Source organism: Biomphalaria glabrata, chromosome 16, assembly GCF_947242115.1.
Source record: "Biomphalaria glabrata chromosome 16, xgBioGlab47.1, whole genome shotgun sequence".
Lineage (NCBI taxonomy): Eukaryota > Metazoa > Mollusca > Gastropoda > Planorbidae > Biomphalaria > Biomphalaria glabrata.
Window position 1 is genome coordinate 23,106,473 of NC_074726.1, and position 17,871 is coordinate 23,124,343.

General features: G+C 36.3%; 1 protein-coding gene across 6 annotated transcripts in view; it reads right to left on the reverse strand.

Annotated features, from left to right (window-relative positions):
- LOC106069993 (cys-loop ligand-gated ion channel-like) overlaps nucleotides 1-17,871 on the reverse strand; it is a 138,000-nt gene that overhangs the window by 9,542 nt on the left and 110,587 nt on the right. For 5 of the 6 annotated variants that reach the window (XM_056013726.1, XM_013229789.2, XM_056013732.1 and 2 more), the window contains 7 exons: nucleotides 15,122-15,250; nucleotides 10,937-11,134; nucleotides 9,678-9,935; nucleotides 5,157-5,312; nucleotides 4,241-4,420; nucleotides 2,610-2,660; nucleotides 642-752 (listed from right to left, as the gene is read on the reverse strand). In XM_056013726.1, coding sequence (XP_055869701.1) covers nucleotides 654-752; nucleotides 2,610-2,660; nucleotides 4,241-4,420; nucleotides 5,157-5,312; nucleotides 9,678-9,935; nucleotides 10,937-11,134; nucleotides 15,122-15,250 — 1,071 coding nt within the window. In that variant the 3' untranslated portion in view covers nucleotides 642-653. The remainder of the gene's footprint in view (nucleotides 1-641; nucleotides 753-2,609; nucleotides 2,661-4,240; nucleotides 4,421-5,156; nucleotides 5,313-9,677; nucleotides 9,936-10,936; nucleotides 11,135-15,121; nucleotides 15,251-17,871) is intronic. The other variant, XM_056013727.1, reaches the window with a different exon arrangement.

The following is a 17,871-nucleotide window of genomic DNA, read 5'->3' on the forward strand; positions in this document are numbered from 1 at the left end:
ATACAATTAAGCAAAATCGTTGTTTATAATTAATTTTTGAATAAGAAACTTTTTGTATTTAGCCAGTAATAATTTCAAGTCGGAGTTTGTTAAAATATATTTTTCAAAATATCATAATGGATGTAATTGTTAATAATAATTGGTTATTTGAATTAGGATTGTTTTCAATTTAGAGCTTAGCCAACCGAAATCCATGCTCATTCCGTTACTTGTACGTATTAGTCTTTGCATAAGGAAAAATAAATTAAAGTTTCTGGATATATTTCTATGAGCTCTATATTAATTAGTCCTAGTCTGAGGAAAAATAAATTAAAGTTTCTGGTTCTGTATCAATTAGTCCTTGCATAAGAGCAAACTTCTATATTATCGCCATTAACCCAAGGGGCAAACAGAGTATAACGCTTATCACATGAGTGAACAAAATAAAGCTTTTGGTCTACTAGTGAACTGAATGTAAAATCCGTCTTTAAGCAATGAGGGGTTTTGAATTTAAAAACATATTAAAGTTATAATTATTATTTCTTTGTATTGTAAACATTTTAATACTACATTTTTTGTTACTTTGTTATTAGAAATATAAAAACAACTACTATATTTGTTCATTGCGGAATGGAAGTGTTTTTGTTTCTGAGACAAGTTACCTCTGTCAAACCTTAGCTGTTTATCAGACCAGGTAAGTCAGCTGAGATGGTTTTTGTGAGGGTTAACATTCTGCGTAATGCTGGCTGCGATGGGGTATGCTCCCGACGGAGCTGAAAATTATCATTTGGAGGAGTTTTAAGAGTTAAAAGCGTGCGTGGAGGATTAAATGTGGAATGGACAAAAAAAAATCTCAAATAGAATTCAACACCTCGCATGGCACAAGACGGTTGCGAGTCTGGTAAAAAAAAATGGACATAAACACTGGGACATTTCACTTGTAATTCAACAAAACACAATGGGCGATATGGACTGCAGACACACGGGGCGTCAAACTCGGGATGACCTGACCTGTGGACAACCCTTCGGACTGTGTGATCTCATATGTTGAAAGAATTAATTCCGGAGAGTGTTGAAATTTCAAAAAAAACTTTGTCTCAAGGAAGTCTAAATAAATACATGATAAATAAAAATCCACCTGCCAACTTTATAATTATAAAATGTGCTGATTGTTTGGCTGTATAATAACTAGACTATCTATAATTATGGTAATCTATTTAGTAAAAAGAAAAACACTCTAAAATGTGTCCAATGCAGTTTTTTTTTACTTTAATAAATTTTAGATAATTCTTTAAGCAAGATTTTTACTCCTATTTTACAATTTGGAAACAAAAATGATTTAAAAAAACAATTATCATTAAAAAAAAGGTTCCAAAAGCAGTTCAGATTATATTACTTGTATTTTTGTCATGCACTGTTAGCACATTTTGTATGATTATTTAAAAAAAATGGATAGCACCTCGAAATTTATTTAAACTCTTGTTTTCTCTATTTCTCTAAGCCACATTTGAATATCTGTGTTTCTATGTGTACAGATACGAGGGTGATATGTGACATATTGAATAGTGATATTGAACTTCCACGTGATCATGTGTCAGGTTCCATTTTGTAACATAGGATCTGTGCTAATAATAGAGTACTCAAGGGGACAGCACTGTGCTATACACTCAGTGTGATATAAATAGAAGCAGAGAAATAGAAGAGTACCTACGTTAAATTGTGTGGGAATAAATATTTATTATCTCAATTTTAGAGTTTCTCCGCATAAGTCCGTCTTTGCAAGCGCTGGACAGAGAAGTGTATACAATAATTACATAAAGCACAGCAGAAATAAAAATACGTTAAAATAATAATTTAGTCTGTGGGAAAAGCTTTTGGCTAAAAAAAAGGTGGGGGTTAAAACTGAAAGGAAATGGATCTCTTTGCAACGAGTCAAAATATTAATTAAAAAATTCTCAACTAAAGGGGGAGATAAGGAGAAAAGGGAAGTAATAATGATAATGTTAAAAAAGCCACTATGTTAACAGGACCAGGGCAGACAAACACACAGACAGGAAATACAGATAAAGCTGTATAGATAATCCATTTACAGAGACTTTCAAACCAAGAATTTTCTTTTTCTTTTCTTTAAAAAATAGCTCTACACAAAATCCTCTCAGAAATACATATATTTTACACACATAGAACGAAAACAATCAAGTTAATGTCCTCAGTGTGAAACGTCACAAAGAAAAAAACAACATAGTTTAAGTTTATAAACTCACATGCTCTCAAACAGAACATATTATATACTAAGTAAATTCCTCTAATTAAAATAGTAGTAATCTATATATAAAACTAGAAATGTTAATTTAATTAATGTTATGTAATATAATGAAGTTTCCTTTAAAAATATATACAAGCTACAAGGTTGTTTTTTTATTTTATATACATGCATCCTAATATTTTAATTTATTTTAGACTAGAGCTTATATAATTTAAATGCAGAATTAAATCTAGATATTAAAAGCAGAGAATACGTGAAATGCATTAAAAAAGAGTAATTATGCCCACAAGCCAAAGGAAATGTTACTTTAGTTAAATTTGTGTCCCCTCTTCACAAGAACAAAGGGAGTTAACCAAGAAAATACCTTATTGTGCTCAACATCCTTCTGGGCCATGATGCGTCTCTTCTTACAGGGCTGTAATGACGTTTTATTTTTATTGTTAGTAAACTACAAGTAACTGTAGTGAGTCTAATTAAAACATTTTGTTTTTCTGTACTTTGTCAAATGTTCATTACATTAAAAAAAACGTAAAATTATACAGTTAAACAACATTAAATGAAATAGGGATAAAAAAGCTAAGTGGTGAAACACATTTACTTGCGCTGATTCTTCTATCTTCAAAATTCAATGCTATTTAATTTGTAATAAAGTTTAGTTAACTAATCATTTGTATCATATCAGACAGCAGCACAAAACGTCTCAAAAGATTTACACTAGGGAACTATCAGCCCTCTGCTACACTGGGAATCTAAATAAATAAGTTATCTTTTAACAAAATCGATGACGGGAGATTAAAGCTGAGTTTAGAAAGTTGTGTGAAGTACTGCACTGTGTCTTCATCTTCAAACACTCGAAGAAAAGCCTACACTGGAGGCTGTTACGCTTACATCATTGTTTTTTTTTTTTTTTACACTATAGAACAATCACCAGAAAATTCCTCAGTGGACACTGATAAATGGACTACAAACTCGCCCCTGGCAGTGCCAGGAAATGAATACTCATTCATTTGTAACATAAAAATATTAACAATTATTATCATTATTAATTATTATTAGTGTAGAACGGAACTAAATCTCATTCTCTGTTACTGCCAGTGTTGAATTTCTTTAAGTAAAAAAGTAAATTTCCCCTTTCATCTATAAGGCAGATGATATTAAGGCCATGTTTCTTTGGCCAACGGTTAACGAGCAGGATGTCTGTCATGTGTCCAGCACAAAGACCAACCGCCTTTACTTTCCAGAACTAAAGTCAGGCACTCACTAGAGTTGGGTGGACTCAGTGGATTTCTCTGAGATTCAAACCCAGGAATGAGGTTTGGAAGCCAAGAAACGAACTCATTGTATTTCACTAAGTCTACTGAGAATGTAGCAAGTCTGCAGCAGTGCCGCTCTTTGACAGGCAACAAGGATTTTCTTATTGATGTTCAGGGCGTCAAATGTGTTTTCGAAGTCAGTTGTCACTATCCACTCAGTTGATATAAGAACAAATTAAATTGTATTTTTTTTTTAGAATAAATTTTACAGTCGCCTGATTTTTAAGTTGAGGCCCTCATAATTGGTCCTTTTTGTTTTCATCGTCGGTTTTTCTTGTATTGTGGGATAGTAGTACCATGGTCATATATAAGAAGTTCATATATGTCATAGATTCTACTACATATTTGTTTGTTTGTTGTTTGTTTTACATGTTTCGGATGTTTCTTCAGAGTTGAATATAATTACTTCCTAGTCCAAACCTCCCGCAGGACGACGGGGGATGGGAGCGGGCAGGGTTTGAACCCTGGACCATCGATAAATTTGAACCACAGTCCGGCGCGCAAACTGCACGACCAGGCAGCCATTTTAGACTTAAAGGTATAAAGATATTTGGAAGACTGATTTGACTCACCAAAAAAAGCTACGATTGTACAATCTCTGCTGACTACTATATGGTGCAGATTTAAAAACATCATATCCTCAATTTCATAACCAAACTAAGTGACAATCGTCTGTACTTACAAAAACATAAATCAAAATGCAAAAGCCAATGTTGTAGACGACGTAGATGGCGGCCAGACATCCCAGGACGATGTACTCGATAAAGTTGGCCAATGGTTTGTTCCCTTCCAGAGTGGTGACAACTCCGTGCCAAGTACAAACAGCGGACATCATGAACATAGATGCTAAAAGATATTTGTCCTGGAAAAATAGACAAAGCTATTGATGCTAAAAGATGTTAGTCCTGGAAATATAATACACAAAACTTCATGAACATAGATGCTAAAATGTTTCATCCGAGAGTTTATATAGAAAGTATTAAAGCTGATTATAAAACACATGACCTAAAGATGTAGAGTAGTTAATATCTTTAACGCTAAACGATGTTTGTTAATATAAAGTTATTTTTCTTCAAAATAAAGAGAATTATAACGTCAAATGCTACAAGTTATTTGTCTTGGGAGTATAGAGAAGGTAGACGCTCTGCGGCTAATAGCTATTTATCTTGGCAATGTCCAGAAGTTAATAGATGAAATACTAAAAGTAATTTGTGTTTGAAATACAGAGAAGTTATACTGTTAAATGCTGAAAGATATTTGTCCTAGAAATATAGAGAAGTTATGTAAATTTATTTCCTTTGAAATCTACTACAATCAAAACCCAGAAAACTCGAATGAAAAGCTAAAGCATAGATCATTTGACTGGCATGTGTTAAATTTGACTTCAACTTAATAAAGTTTAGCATGCAAGTTTCATGTTAAGTCTCATGACCATTGTACTCTGACCAATGTACTTTGACCAATGCATTCTTGCCAAAGTACTTTGTCCAGTGTACTTTGTCCAGTGTACTTTGTCCAATGTACTTTGTCCAATGTACTTTGTCCAATGTACTTTGTCCAGTGTACTTTGTCCAATGTACTTTGTCCAGTGTACTCACCATATACGTGAGATAAGAGATCCTTGGTAAGCTCTGGTTCACAACGGATTTGAACGCGACGGCAGTCAGCACCAGAGTGAAGGAAAGCTGTAACCTGTTCTGGGGCAGCCATTTGTCCACGGAGAATGTTGCGAACGATAAAGTGCAGATGAGAAACTGTTGACAAACACAAAGACAGCCAAATAACAAACTTTAAGTAAAATGATCAATGATTTTCGTGCTTACTATGTTGACATCGTGAAACTACACTATTTTTATTTGGGGATTGATTCATCCTGTAACGAATGTGTGGTCTCCAAACACCAACCACCTTTACTTTCCCCCACTAATGTCAGGTACCCATGAGATCTGAGCAGACACAGGGGCGTCCTAAATGTCCCATAATCTCTTCAAAATTGTATGGGGCAGGTAAAAATTATAATGTACAATATTTGTTGGACATTGTTTCATGGGGAAGTTGTATGTTCAGATCAAACGCTTTACCAAATTTCTCTTTCCCTAGTTACTCACTGTAATTATGTAAATCAAGTAAATACTAGCGCTCCACTGCAAAACTATGGAAGCACTAAAAGGCTCAAACCTGAGAAGTCAGTCGGATGTCCAAGTGGTGTGACACTCAGCCATCTTGTCTATATTTTAAAAATATTTTTTTCAAAGTTTAATTAAGGCGTTGCAGTTAGTAAGTGTGAGCTAACAAATCCCTTGTTAAATACGTTCATGCACGAAGCCATTATCTTAGTCAACATTGTCAATGTGTGCTTAAAGAATAGTTTAAACAATAGGAATGTTACAGTTTACAGCTTACAAAGGTCAGTGATAGTCTGATGTTTAGATCAGAGCAAAGCGCATAGTAATAAAAACGTTGTTTTTTTTTAAATAAGTAGAACGTATATACCTAACATTCAAAATTCGAATATCGAGACATGTGAAAAGTTTAATTAGTACAAATGACTTCATTGTAGCATTTCTATTTGTGATATGACTAGGACAATGCTGTGCCAGTCTTTTCTAAATATTTTTTTAGTTTGTTTTATTTTATTTTTTTGTTATTTATTATTTTTCACAGTAAGTTACACCAATGTCAAATGTAAGCTTGTAAAAGTTCATATATAAAAGCTTGTAACATATTGTTATGTATGTAACAGTTATGAGATGAAGGTGAGTAGTTACAGTTGCGTGGGATAAATAGATTCTTATGAAACCAAGAGTTGGTTTGTCTTAGTTTTAGCAAGAGTTCAAGAAACGAGAGAAAAAGTGAGACACTTGTGACAGAAAGACGTGTGATAGAGAGACGTGTGACAGAAAGACGTGTCACAGAGAGACGTGTGACAGAAAGACGTGTGATAGAGAGACGTGTGACAGAAAGACGTGTCACAGAGAGACGTGTGACAGAAAGACGTGTGATAGAGAGACGTGTGACAGAAAGACTTGTGATAGAGAGACGTGTGACAGAAAGACGTGTGATAGAGAGACGTGTGACAGAAAGACGTGTGATAGAGAGACGTGTGACAGAGAGACGTGTGACAGAGAGACGTGTGACAGAAAGACATGTGACAGAAAGGCGCGTGAAAGGAAGATGTGTGACAGAGAGACGTGATAGAAAGACGTGTGACAGAAAGACGTGTGACAGAAAGACGTGACAGAGACATGTGACAGAAATACTTGTGACAGAGAGACATGTGACAGAAAGACGAGTACATTTAGTGGCTTTGATCTTGTTTGAAATGTACCGGTATATTATTTAACTTGTTGGTACATACATCTATAATGAGGTTGAAAACAATACATTTATTTAAACAAAAATAACTATACTTTGTTAAACAAATAGTCTTTTTAAGTTAATTTTAAAAGGCATAGTAGGAATATAAAAACCTAAACTGGTCACCAATTTTATTGACTACTTACAGTTAGAAACCAACATCTAAATTATGAACACTGTGACGATACGAAACTTGCATACAAAAATTCATTTGAGTTTCTCCCAGCCAATCGCGAGAAACTTTTATTTTTAACTTAAAACAATTATCTTCTTGTCCACCCATAACTAATTTCGTTTAGGATTTATCTCCCCTCGCACTGTTTCTCACGGGACGAATCTCGACGTAAAACATAGACTAGCCTCTCTAGGGCTAACTTTTAATTTTGACCGCTGTGCAGGTGACCAGCACACAATAGTCGCTGCACCAGCGCTACACGCAGCGGCCTAATAACTTTTCACACCTATTCTCTCTCTCCCCCCACCCCCTTTCCCGCAGGATACACATCGCTCTAAGAATAGCATTGCACTCGGGCTGGACAGATACATATTCGCTTAAGACTTTACTCTCACGGTAGGCAACGAATATTGACCATAAATCTGACCTGACGCCTGACATCTCCGGAACATCGATACATGTGAGAAAATCAGCTAGCTTTCTTCCCCACCCGTTAAACAAAATGCCTCAACTATATATAGAGAGAGACCCAAACATTCTAAGTTAGGCCCGCTAGAATTCATTCAGTCTCCTCTGTTAGGAAGTTTATTGGTGAGGTTTCATTAGGGACAAACGGGTAAGTGTAAACATTTTACAATACTTATTTTATCTTATAGGAATGTGTGAGTACACATTAGTACACAACCAAGTTGCCCGTCATTACATTATGACTTTATTATGCATGTACATTGTACTATTTTATGTCGATGTTATATCTTCATATAGTATTATTAATGCCGCTATGGTTGTCTACGTTTGAAGCCATTGTTATTATATTTGATTTGTTATGTTTCATCCATTCCTGTATCTTAGTGATTGATGTAAACAATAACCTTTCCTGAATCTAAGTGCTGTCTAAGAACTTAGATCATAGTGCTCTAAACTTACAGAGCCCATGTGAAATTAATCATTTCACATTTCTATTATATCCCCCATACATATTATTATGTCTCACACGCTTGTGAACTTATAGTTCCTTGGATGAGTTTAATTTTGATTAATTATATCAAACCCTTATCATTGTATCTCAATCCCTAGTATTTTATTTTCATCTTATCCTCTAGTATATAATATGCTCATTCTCCATTCTACTATAACTGATTACTTGTCGACGTAATCAAATTTAATGGATGAATCTTGACTATCATCCTACATTGTATGATAACACATTTATTGTGGTTATCTTACTTGTATCTTTTTTGTTATTGAGTTATATGCGTATTTTAAGATTTTATACCTAATTGTTTTAAATGTCTTATTGGGATTTATACCAATGCCTGCGTCTGATTGATTGCAAGGCATATGGGAATCCCTGCTCAATGTCTTTAGGAGGTTCCTAATTGTCTGTCGTATCCCCAGCCTGGTTGCTACCCCTGGTTGCTACCCCCAATTGCTACACACGATTGCTACACCCGATTGCTATAACTACCAGATCTCCATAGAAAGCTGTAACCGGAGCAGACCACACCAGATCCCCCCCCCCCCAATTATACCTGTTAGCAAGAAGGCATTGCCTACTGTCCTTGGCCTTAAAATATTGCCCAGTGTCCACAGTGCCTTATACTGCCCAGTATCATCTGCCCAGTACCCGGCCCAAACTGTCCACTGCCCAATAGCTAGTGCCCAATGCCGACAGATTAGAGCAACCTTCGCTGCAGAAGATAAACTGGTGTTGAGTTAGCACGGCTATCTACGAGCTAGAGATCACAGCTGAGAAGATCGTCCCACTACAACTTAGTCTGCAGTACCAACCCTCTCTACTGCTAAACAGGCAGCGGCCTCACCCTAGAGCCAGTTTGCCTACAGCATAGAGAACATCCCAAGCCAACGTCCTAAGACAGAGCCGGATGACTCATCCTTCTGAGTGCCAGTCCTTCGACCGCCAGAAGACGACCCACGGGCTAGCAGCTAAGAAAATAAGTAGCCAGACATAGGAACATTCTTCTCTTCCAATCACTCAATAATTAGCAATCCATGATGAGCAGTTATGTTAGATATTAGCACCTTCATTTCATTTCTGAATTATAATTTTATTTGGTCATTTATCTTTTGTAAACTTTCATTTATTAAATTATATTTATTTATAAACCTATAATATTGGTCTGTTCTTACTGTTAGTTGCAGTGTGCCTGTACAAAATCTTATATGTGAGTGGGATAAATTAATAAAATTTCCCCTAGACTCAAATAAACAAGCCATAATTAACTAATTAAACATCTAGTCACAAACACTTATTAAAAGATATAAGAAATATGTTATTAAAATGTCCTTAAATTATAAGCAGTGTTTCAAGAATATGTAAACGTATTTACTTTTTTTTGTCAATAAAAATCTATTAACTTATAAGATAATAATGTCTTTTAAATAATGTCTATTATATATGTAAAAAAAATGTATTATAATAGTAATCACTGCTATAAAAAAATTCTTTTTACATTAAATATTATGCGAAATGCAGGAGCCCCCAAAGAGGTCATGCCCCTGGGCCCCCAAATGATGGAAAATTCCTAGCTACGCCTCTGAGTGATAACTTAAGAAGCTCCCTCACCGTGATCATAAAGATATTCCAAACAAAGTATCCAGGCCTTCGGGCTGCCCGGCACTTGACCGACACCGCCGAGCGCCTGACACTGGGATCGAACTGGTCGATGGTCAGCTCCCTTTGTATGCACTCCGTGTGGGAGTACAGGTGCCACTCCTGCTCATCCACGAAAGACTGTTTGTTGACCATGTGATGGTTCTCCAGGTCCTCGACCACCTCAACATCTGTGTATGGGAACTCGGAGGCTACAGTCACCGTCAAGTCCTAAAGCAAAAAAAAAAAATAGAAAGAGTGTCTTTTGAAAAAGAGTTTTAATAACATCTTGGACAATATGCACACTAGCAATACTGCAGGTTTAGCTCCCTTTTTACTATATTAGGTAAAATGTATTAATTATCACTGATCGATTACCTTGATTTTGTCTTTTTGATTGATTCGTGCATTGTCATGGACTTTGAATAAATGTGCAAAGTTTCAACTTGTTACGAGATTGGGAAGTTGGAGAAATAACATTTACCAATTTTGTTCCAGATAAATAGAAAGACGGAGTGAGTTAAAATAAGTTTAAATAAAAAATGACGGGACCATTTTAGAAGTTGCAATCTATGTGGGATAATGGTGTAAATCATGACTGTTTCTATGGTCCACAGTTTAACAAGGATGTCTTGTGGCCAGCACAACAACAAACCTTTTGTTTTACTTCCACAACCTTAACTACTACAGTCTTAAACGTTTTGAGTTTAATAACACGGAAGATAAAGTTTTTTTTTAGGATGAGAACATATCTTCTATAATAAAAAAACAAACCTGTAAAGATTTTAAACATACATAGAGCATAAAAGAAATTACTTATACATTGAAACGTAGGTATTGGTGTTCAGATGATGTAAAGCTATTTAGCTTCTATGGCCGATGGTTCACATGGGTGTCATGTGATCAACACAATGACCAGCCGCCTTCACTTTCCCTATGAATACCATGTACACATTGAGTCTGGTGTCCCAATAAATCCCGACGTTTAAAATCCCAGCCTTTACCAGGATTCGGACCCGAGACCAATCAGACCTTTTTATCACTCGGCTAACACGTCCCCAAAATTAAGGCATAATTAACATAATTGAATAAACCTCATTATAAACACTTTCTCTGGACTTCTTTAATTTACTCCATATAACGTCATTTAATCTAAACGATCACCACCCGTATCAAACTCAATCAAACGGAATGCTTGAGAGGTTGAATTCCAAACTTCAACTTAAGCCTACCTGAACGTCAAAAGGGAAATCGTCCAGCTCAAGGTTCTCCATGAAGGTCCCTTTGACGGTCCTCTTTTCTGTCATATAAGCCTCCCCCTTGTCGTTGAAGACGAGCCTGTAACGAAACATCTCTTTGTGATCGCCATAGCTGTTCTCAATGTACAGTTTGGGGTTCCAGTATTTTCTGACGTCGGTGATGTCTCCGCCCTAGTACCAAAATGAAATAAAGATCTTTAATTGTATTTTTACAATTCCTCTATTCAGCTTACAAAGTCTTCAGCAAAAAAAAAAACAAAAAAAAAAACGGGTGAATAAACATGGACATGGATCTCGAAAATGGCTCTACCGATTTTCCTAGAAATTTGAAAGTTGATGTATATCTCTGGGAAATAATAATTTTTCGAAATTAAACAAGGTTACAAAGACAGTTTAAGTGGAAACACAAACTCAAAATCGTCCCCCGAAGTGGTCCACACAGGCAGGTAAAAAGGCAGGTATCAATATTTTCAGAAAGAACATCAGAATGAAATTCTATCAAAGACAAATGACAGAAAAATGGAGAAAGAAGATTGACAGATCTTGTGTGGTGCCCCAGCAGTCCAGCAGACCAAAGGATAGGTGAAAGTGAATGTGAAGTTACATGTGAACCTGCCCTAACTGTTGTCTTATAATGAGTATATTATTGATCTAATTGTTTTGTAAAGGGTCAATCTCTTAAATCCTCATGAAAAGCATTTCCGTAAAAAAAAATGGTTTCCCTTTAGTTAAGTGTTTTGTTGTGGTGATGCAGCCCTGCAGTTGACGCGATAATATGAAAAGAAAACTACTTATTAATTGTTGTTTTAAATTATGCCCAAATTATATGCATACTAAATAGTTTTTTTCTCTTTTAAAAAAAAGTTTAAAAATTTTTGTGTAAATGTAGTAGTTAGTATGACAGAACTTACATAAATTAGCAATACAAATGTAAGACAAAAAAATCTAAAACCATTTGCATAAATGTGTTCAAAATATGGTAAATAGACATCTCCCCAACTAAAGAGCCTCCCTTGTTTGTTACTATTAATAGCGAAAAGTTGTAAAAGCGGTGTATTTTTATGAAAAAAACTGCTTCCATAAGTGATTTAAAAAAATAGATTTTTCGCCATCAGAAAAGTAAAAAGTAGCTGCTGCATCAGAACTTTGAATGGTGTAAAATATGATGATGTGCGAGTGATATGTTTGCATACTTGTGCCCTTAAAGAGGATTTGATTTAGTACAGTCGCACTCAACACACTGCACTCTTGAGTGGACATGTAGGGAGGGGGAGAGGTAGGTATTATTTAAGATGTTCCCGTACTGCGTTTAGGCGCTGTGTGGGGGAGAGAGGTAGGTACTATTTAAGATGTTCCCGTACTGCGTTTAGGCGCTGTGTGGGGGAGAGAGGTAGGTATTATTTAAGATGTTCCCGTACTGCGTTTAGGCGCTGTGTGGGGGAGAGAGGGAGGGACTATTTAAGATGTTCCCGTACTGCGTTTAGGCGCTGTGTGGGGGAGAGAGGGAGGGACTATTTAAGATGTTCCCGTACTGCGTTTAGGCACTGTGTTGGGAGAAAGGGAGGTACTATTTAAGATGTTCCTGTACTGTGTTAAGGCGCTGTGTGGGGGAGAGAGGGAGGGACTATTTAAGATGTTCCCGTACTGCGTTTAGGCGCTGTGTGGGGGAGAGAGGGAGGGACTATTTAAGATGTTCCCGTACTGCGTTTAGGCGCTGTGTTGGGAGAAAGGGAGGTACTATTTAAGATGTTCCTGTACTGTGTTAAGGCGCTGTGTGGGGGAGAGAGGGAGGGACTATTTAAGATGTTCCCGTACTGCGTTTAGGCGCTGTGTGGGGGAGAGAGGGAGGGACTATTTAAGATGTTCCCGTACTGCGTTTAGGCACTGTGTTGGGAGAAAGGGAGGTACTATTTAAGATGTTCCCGTACTGTGTTTAGGCGCTGTGTTGGGGAGAGAGGGAGGTACTATTTAAGATGTTCCCGTACTGCGTTTAGGCGCTGTGTGGGGGAGAGAGGGAGGGACTATTTAAGATGTTCCCGTACTGCGTTTAGGCGCTGTGTGGGGGAGAGAGGGAGGGACTATTTAAGATGTTCCCGTACTGCGTTTAGGCACTGTGTTGGGAGAAAGGTAGGTACTATTTAAGATGTTCCTGTACTGTGTTTAGGCGCTGTGTGGGGGAGAGAGGGAGGGACTATTTAAGATGTTCCCGTACTGCGTTTAGGCGCTGTGTGGGGGAGAGAGGGAGGGACTATTTAAGATGTTCCCGTACTGCGTTTAGGCGCTGTGTGGGGGAGAGAGGGAGGGACTATTTAAGATGTTCCCGTACTGCGTTTAGGCGCTGTGTGGGGGAGAGAGGGAGGGACTATTTAAGATGTTCCCGTACTGCGTTTAGGCACTGTGTTGGGAGAAAGGGAGGTACTATTTAAGATGTTCCTGTACTGTGTTAAGGCGCTGTGTGGGGGAGAGAGGGAGGGACTATTTAAGATGTTCCCGTACTGCGTTTAGGCGCTGTGTGGGGGAGAGAGGGAGGGACTATTTAAGATGTTCCCGTACTGCGTTTAGGCACTGTGTTGGGAGAAAGGGAGGTACTATTTAAGATGTTCCTGTACTGTGTTAAGGCGCTGTGTGGGGGAGAGAGGGAGGGACTATTTAAGATGTTCCCGTACTGCGTTTAGGCGCTGTGTGGGGGAGAGAGGGAGGGACTATTTAAGATGTTCCCGTACTGCGTTTAGGCACTGTGTTGGGAGAAAGGGAGGTACTATTTAAGATGTTCCCGTACAGTGTTTAGGCGCTGTGTGGGGGAGAGAGGGAGGTACTATTTAAGATGTTCCCGTACTGCGTTTAGGCGCTGTGTGGGGGAGAGAGGGAGGGACTATTTAAGATGTTCCCGTACTGCGTTTAGGCGCTGTGTGGGGGAGAGAGGGAGGGACTATTTAAGATGTTCCCGTACTGCGTTTAGGCACTGTGTTGGGAGAAAGGGAGGTACTATTTAAGATGTTCCTGTACTGTGTTTAGGCGCTGTGTTGGGGAGAGAGGGAGGTACTATTTAAGATGTTCCCGTACTGCGTTTAGGCGCTGTGTTGGGAGAGGGAGGGACTATTTAAGATGTTACCGTACTGCGTTTAGGCGCTCTGCCGCCACAAAAGAGCTCGAATTGAAATTTATAAAAATGAGCTCGACCCCTTACCCCTTGATAGGTAACCAAAGACATTAATTTCACACAGTCACCAATTGCACTCGACTTAAGTTCAAATCCAAAGATTTAGTTTAAACCCAGAAGCTGTTTGTGTCGTTATGAAAACACGGACATTTTTTGGTGAGGTTCCGTGACGATTAAGCATTTGGCATATATTACAACATGTGTCCATACACATGCCAGAGTTTAAAGTAGTGTTTCATAGATGTAACAAAACAGCGGGATATCATTTATTACTGAGCACTTATGTAGAGCAAATGTGTGCATCGTACTAAACAGCCTACGACACGAATTATAAGCATAGATTATTACTAAATATCAAACATTTATTACCGTTGATTATTATTCGTTGGAAAAATGGGTAGAAGGTAAATCACAGTTAAAAACAGTCTTTTTGTATCTCAGAAAAGCTCTGACGCGGATCGCTACACCGGCTACACCCCACCCTGTAAAACAACAATGGGGTTGCTCCAAATGTCTGACCAACTTAAAATACGTAACGTGGTTAGGGTCTTTTTGCAAGGCAATAATGGCAATGTCTTCCTATGATAAGGTATAGATCTATTACTAGCCTAGATCTAGTAGAATTACTAAATAATCATATCAATCGGGGAATTATTGTAAAACTTAATTTATTTCTTACAGATGTATAGATCTAGACTATTTTCATATTCACATTACAATAGCATCAATGAGGCCATTAATGTAAACAACACTACCACGTGACATGGAAGAAATACGGAACAACCCCATTGCTACGGCAAACTCTAAACATGGAATTTTGATTTGTTTCTATGTTTCCTACAACCCGATACTCCGACAGGAAAAGAACCCGGGATTATAAAACTATTGTTTTATAGCTCATTCTTTTGTTTAGTCTGATCTCTCAGTCTATTGTGTCTTCGAAAATACAAGACACTGTGTCTTAGAAAACAACAGACAAGTGTAAAACCAAACTGTACCTCACTTAACTGGCCATCGAGGCTGGGTTCTCTCCACCTGGATCGCACAATGACATCTGCGGTGTATTGTTCTTTCAAGGTGTCAATTTCTCCGACTTTAAAGAATTGTACGCAGACCTGAACTTTAATCTGTACAAACACAAGAAAAAAAAAACAGAAATTATTTTTGGTTGGCATACAATCATTAAGCAAGCCAATTCTAGCATGCTTAATCAGACAGACTCAGTCAAGCTTTAAGAAAAGCTATCGAGTACTATCTTTTAAACTTTCCCCAAAACATCATGACAATACCGGATTCGATATGGCCCTTAGCTGGGTTACGTTTTTTTAAATAAGAAAAAAATTAATGATAAAGCTTTTATGCAGAAACATTAGACCATATATAAGAAATACATAATCAAACATAAAGCGTCATGTTAGTTTTGTTAACTGTTGTAGGCATTATCATCCAGTGTGAAATTCTCAAATTATGACTCGGTTCAATAATAGACAAAATAGAAAAAAAAAACGCTTATTTAATGTATAAAAGAAAGTAAGAAACAAAAAAAGGTCTACTATAAAGTATCTCTCCTATTTACTTTCACAGACAGTATATCACATTTAATGAATTCATATTACGAAATAGCCTTTATTCTAGTTACCTTTAGAAGTTTCTTATTCATTCACGATTGACAGCTAGTAAAATTAGTACCACTCATTCCTCCCCCCAACCCACATGAAGGAAATGGAGTCAGGATACTTAGATTGACAAGGTAATTAACAGTGATAGGAAAATTCTTTCGGTAAAGAATACGTTTGAAATCAACTCTAATTAAGGACTTCACATTTTGTCTGCCCATTTACATGTTTTTGCGCCCTCCAGCCACTGTAGTGAAAAGACACTATTTGTGTGTGTGTGTGCTATAAGCTTGTCCTTCGTGTGTAGACCTCAGATACAAGATATGCTTTTTCGAGTCTGCATGGTACTAATTAAAGTTATCAGATATACTCAAATTAATATTGACAACTTTTATTCTACCAAAAGAACAAAAGGAAATGAATTAGGCCCTAATTCTTATGACATTTGATTGCATTTTTTTCCAACTATTTTTACAATAACTCTATTCAACTCGTATCTTCGTGGAAGATGGGTAGGTCGACGATTTAAAAAATGTTCCAGTGTTTTTATAATCTAACATTCATTAGTTATTAAGAGCATTATAATGGCTCTGTGGGTATTTATTAATACGTATGATGCACTGAGATCAGTACTTTATTTCTTGTTTTAATTCAGTACGTGTTCTTTGCATTCATTTTAGTTTTAGATTTATGAATATTTTTAGTGTTGAAAAAAAAAAAGCATTATCCTCTTATAGTTCTTTCTTACTCATGCCATCATAATAAACAAATATAGATCATGTAGTAAATAATTGAATATAAACTTAATGAACTCATTGAAAACCAACAAATGAACGGCACTAAGACATTGTTAAGAAAGTTTAACTGATTTCAATCACAGAAAGCACCTTTTTGGGACACGAATTCAAAATTTTACCATCGCAGAAAACAAATAAGACAGTGATCACAAATAATAGACTAGACCAATTTTGTTCTCCTGTCGATTATCTTATTTTATAGAAGACAACTTAGAGATGTAGACTTCATCAGTAATGAAGTGCTGAGACCGAGATAAGAATGAGTTTTGCTTTTGTTGTCGTTGTAATGTTTTGTCTTTTCTAATTCACAATATTCCAACAAAAACAGAAAGAAACTTGTGAAAATATTTATTGGTTAAGAGTTAAAAAAATTATCAGACTAATAATTTCTTAAGCTAAAAATTCCGTTCGTATATATAATTACGATCATTATCCAATCGTTATTCATTTTGAGGTCTCAAAATTTCAGTTAAAAATAAAGTAAAACAGATATGAATACAAATAATGGGTAACATGAGCTGACAAATTCTGAATATAATTTTAAATGTATTATTGGTTAGAGTTTTTATATATTTTAGTATCTTTATTTTGTGTTTTTCAACTCACCCTGTCTGTCTGTCTGTCTGTTTGTTTATCGGGTAAAAATTTTGCACACATTATTTCTCCTACACCCAATCTCGGATCAATTTGAATCTTTGCACAATTATTTATTGGCGTAGACAATATATAAATAAATTTAAAAAAAAAATCAATCAATTAGTAAATTAATTACTGGTTATTAAATATTTTGTTTCATAACAACAAGGGAAATTAGTCTTTACAATTAATAGACATGGTTAAATATGTTGGGTTTTCTCCCTTAAAAAAATGTACACGTTATTTCACCCAGACCCAATCTCAAGTTGAAACTTTAAACAATTAACTAAAAAGTCAATTAATTATTGGTAATTTATTATTTTGTTTGATATCGAAAAAGGAAAATTAACTTCTACATTCGTGAGAGATATAGTTGTAGGTGCGGAGTTCTTCCCCTTAGATAAGTTATGTTATTTTTAAAAAGCATTTTTATACATTTTGCTTGATATTATGTTGAATTTATTCAATACTTATGTTTGTGCATCCTGGCAAAGCAGACTAAGGCATTGAACTATTCCCAGCCTAGTCACTGAGTGAACTCAAGTTTGTCTCTCACTGCTCTGTAAACCTCACACGTAGACTCTTGTCTATGCATGTTTAATTAGTGCTTTAATTAGAAAGAACTTCACCATTTCCCAATCATTGAATCGAAAGATAAAAAGAGTATTGCGATAAAATGACGTCATGGGACACAGAAAC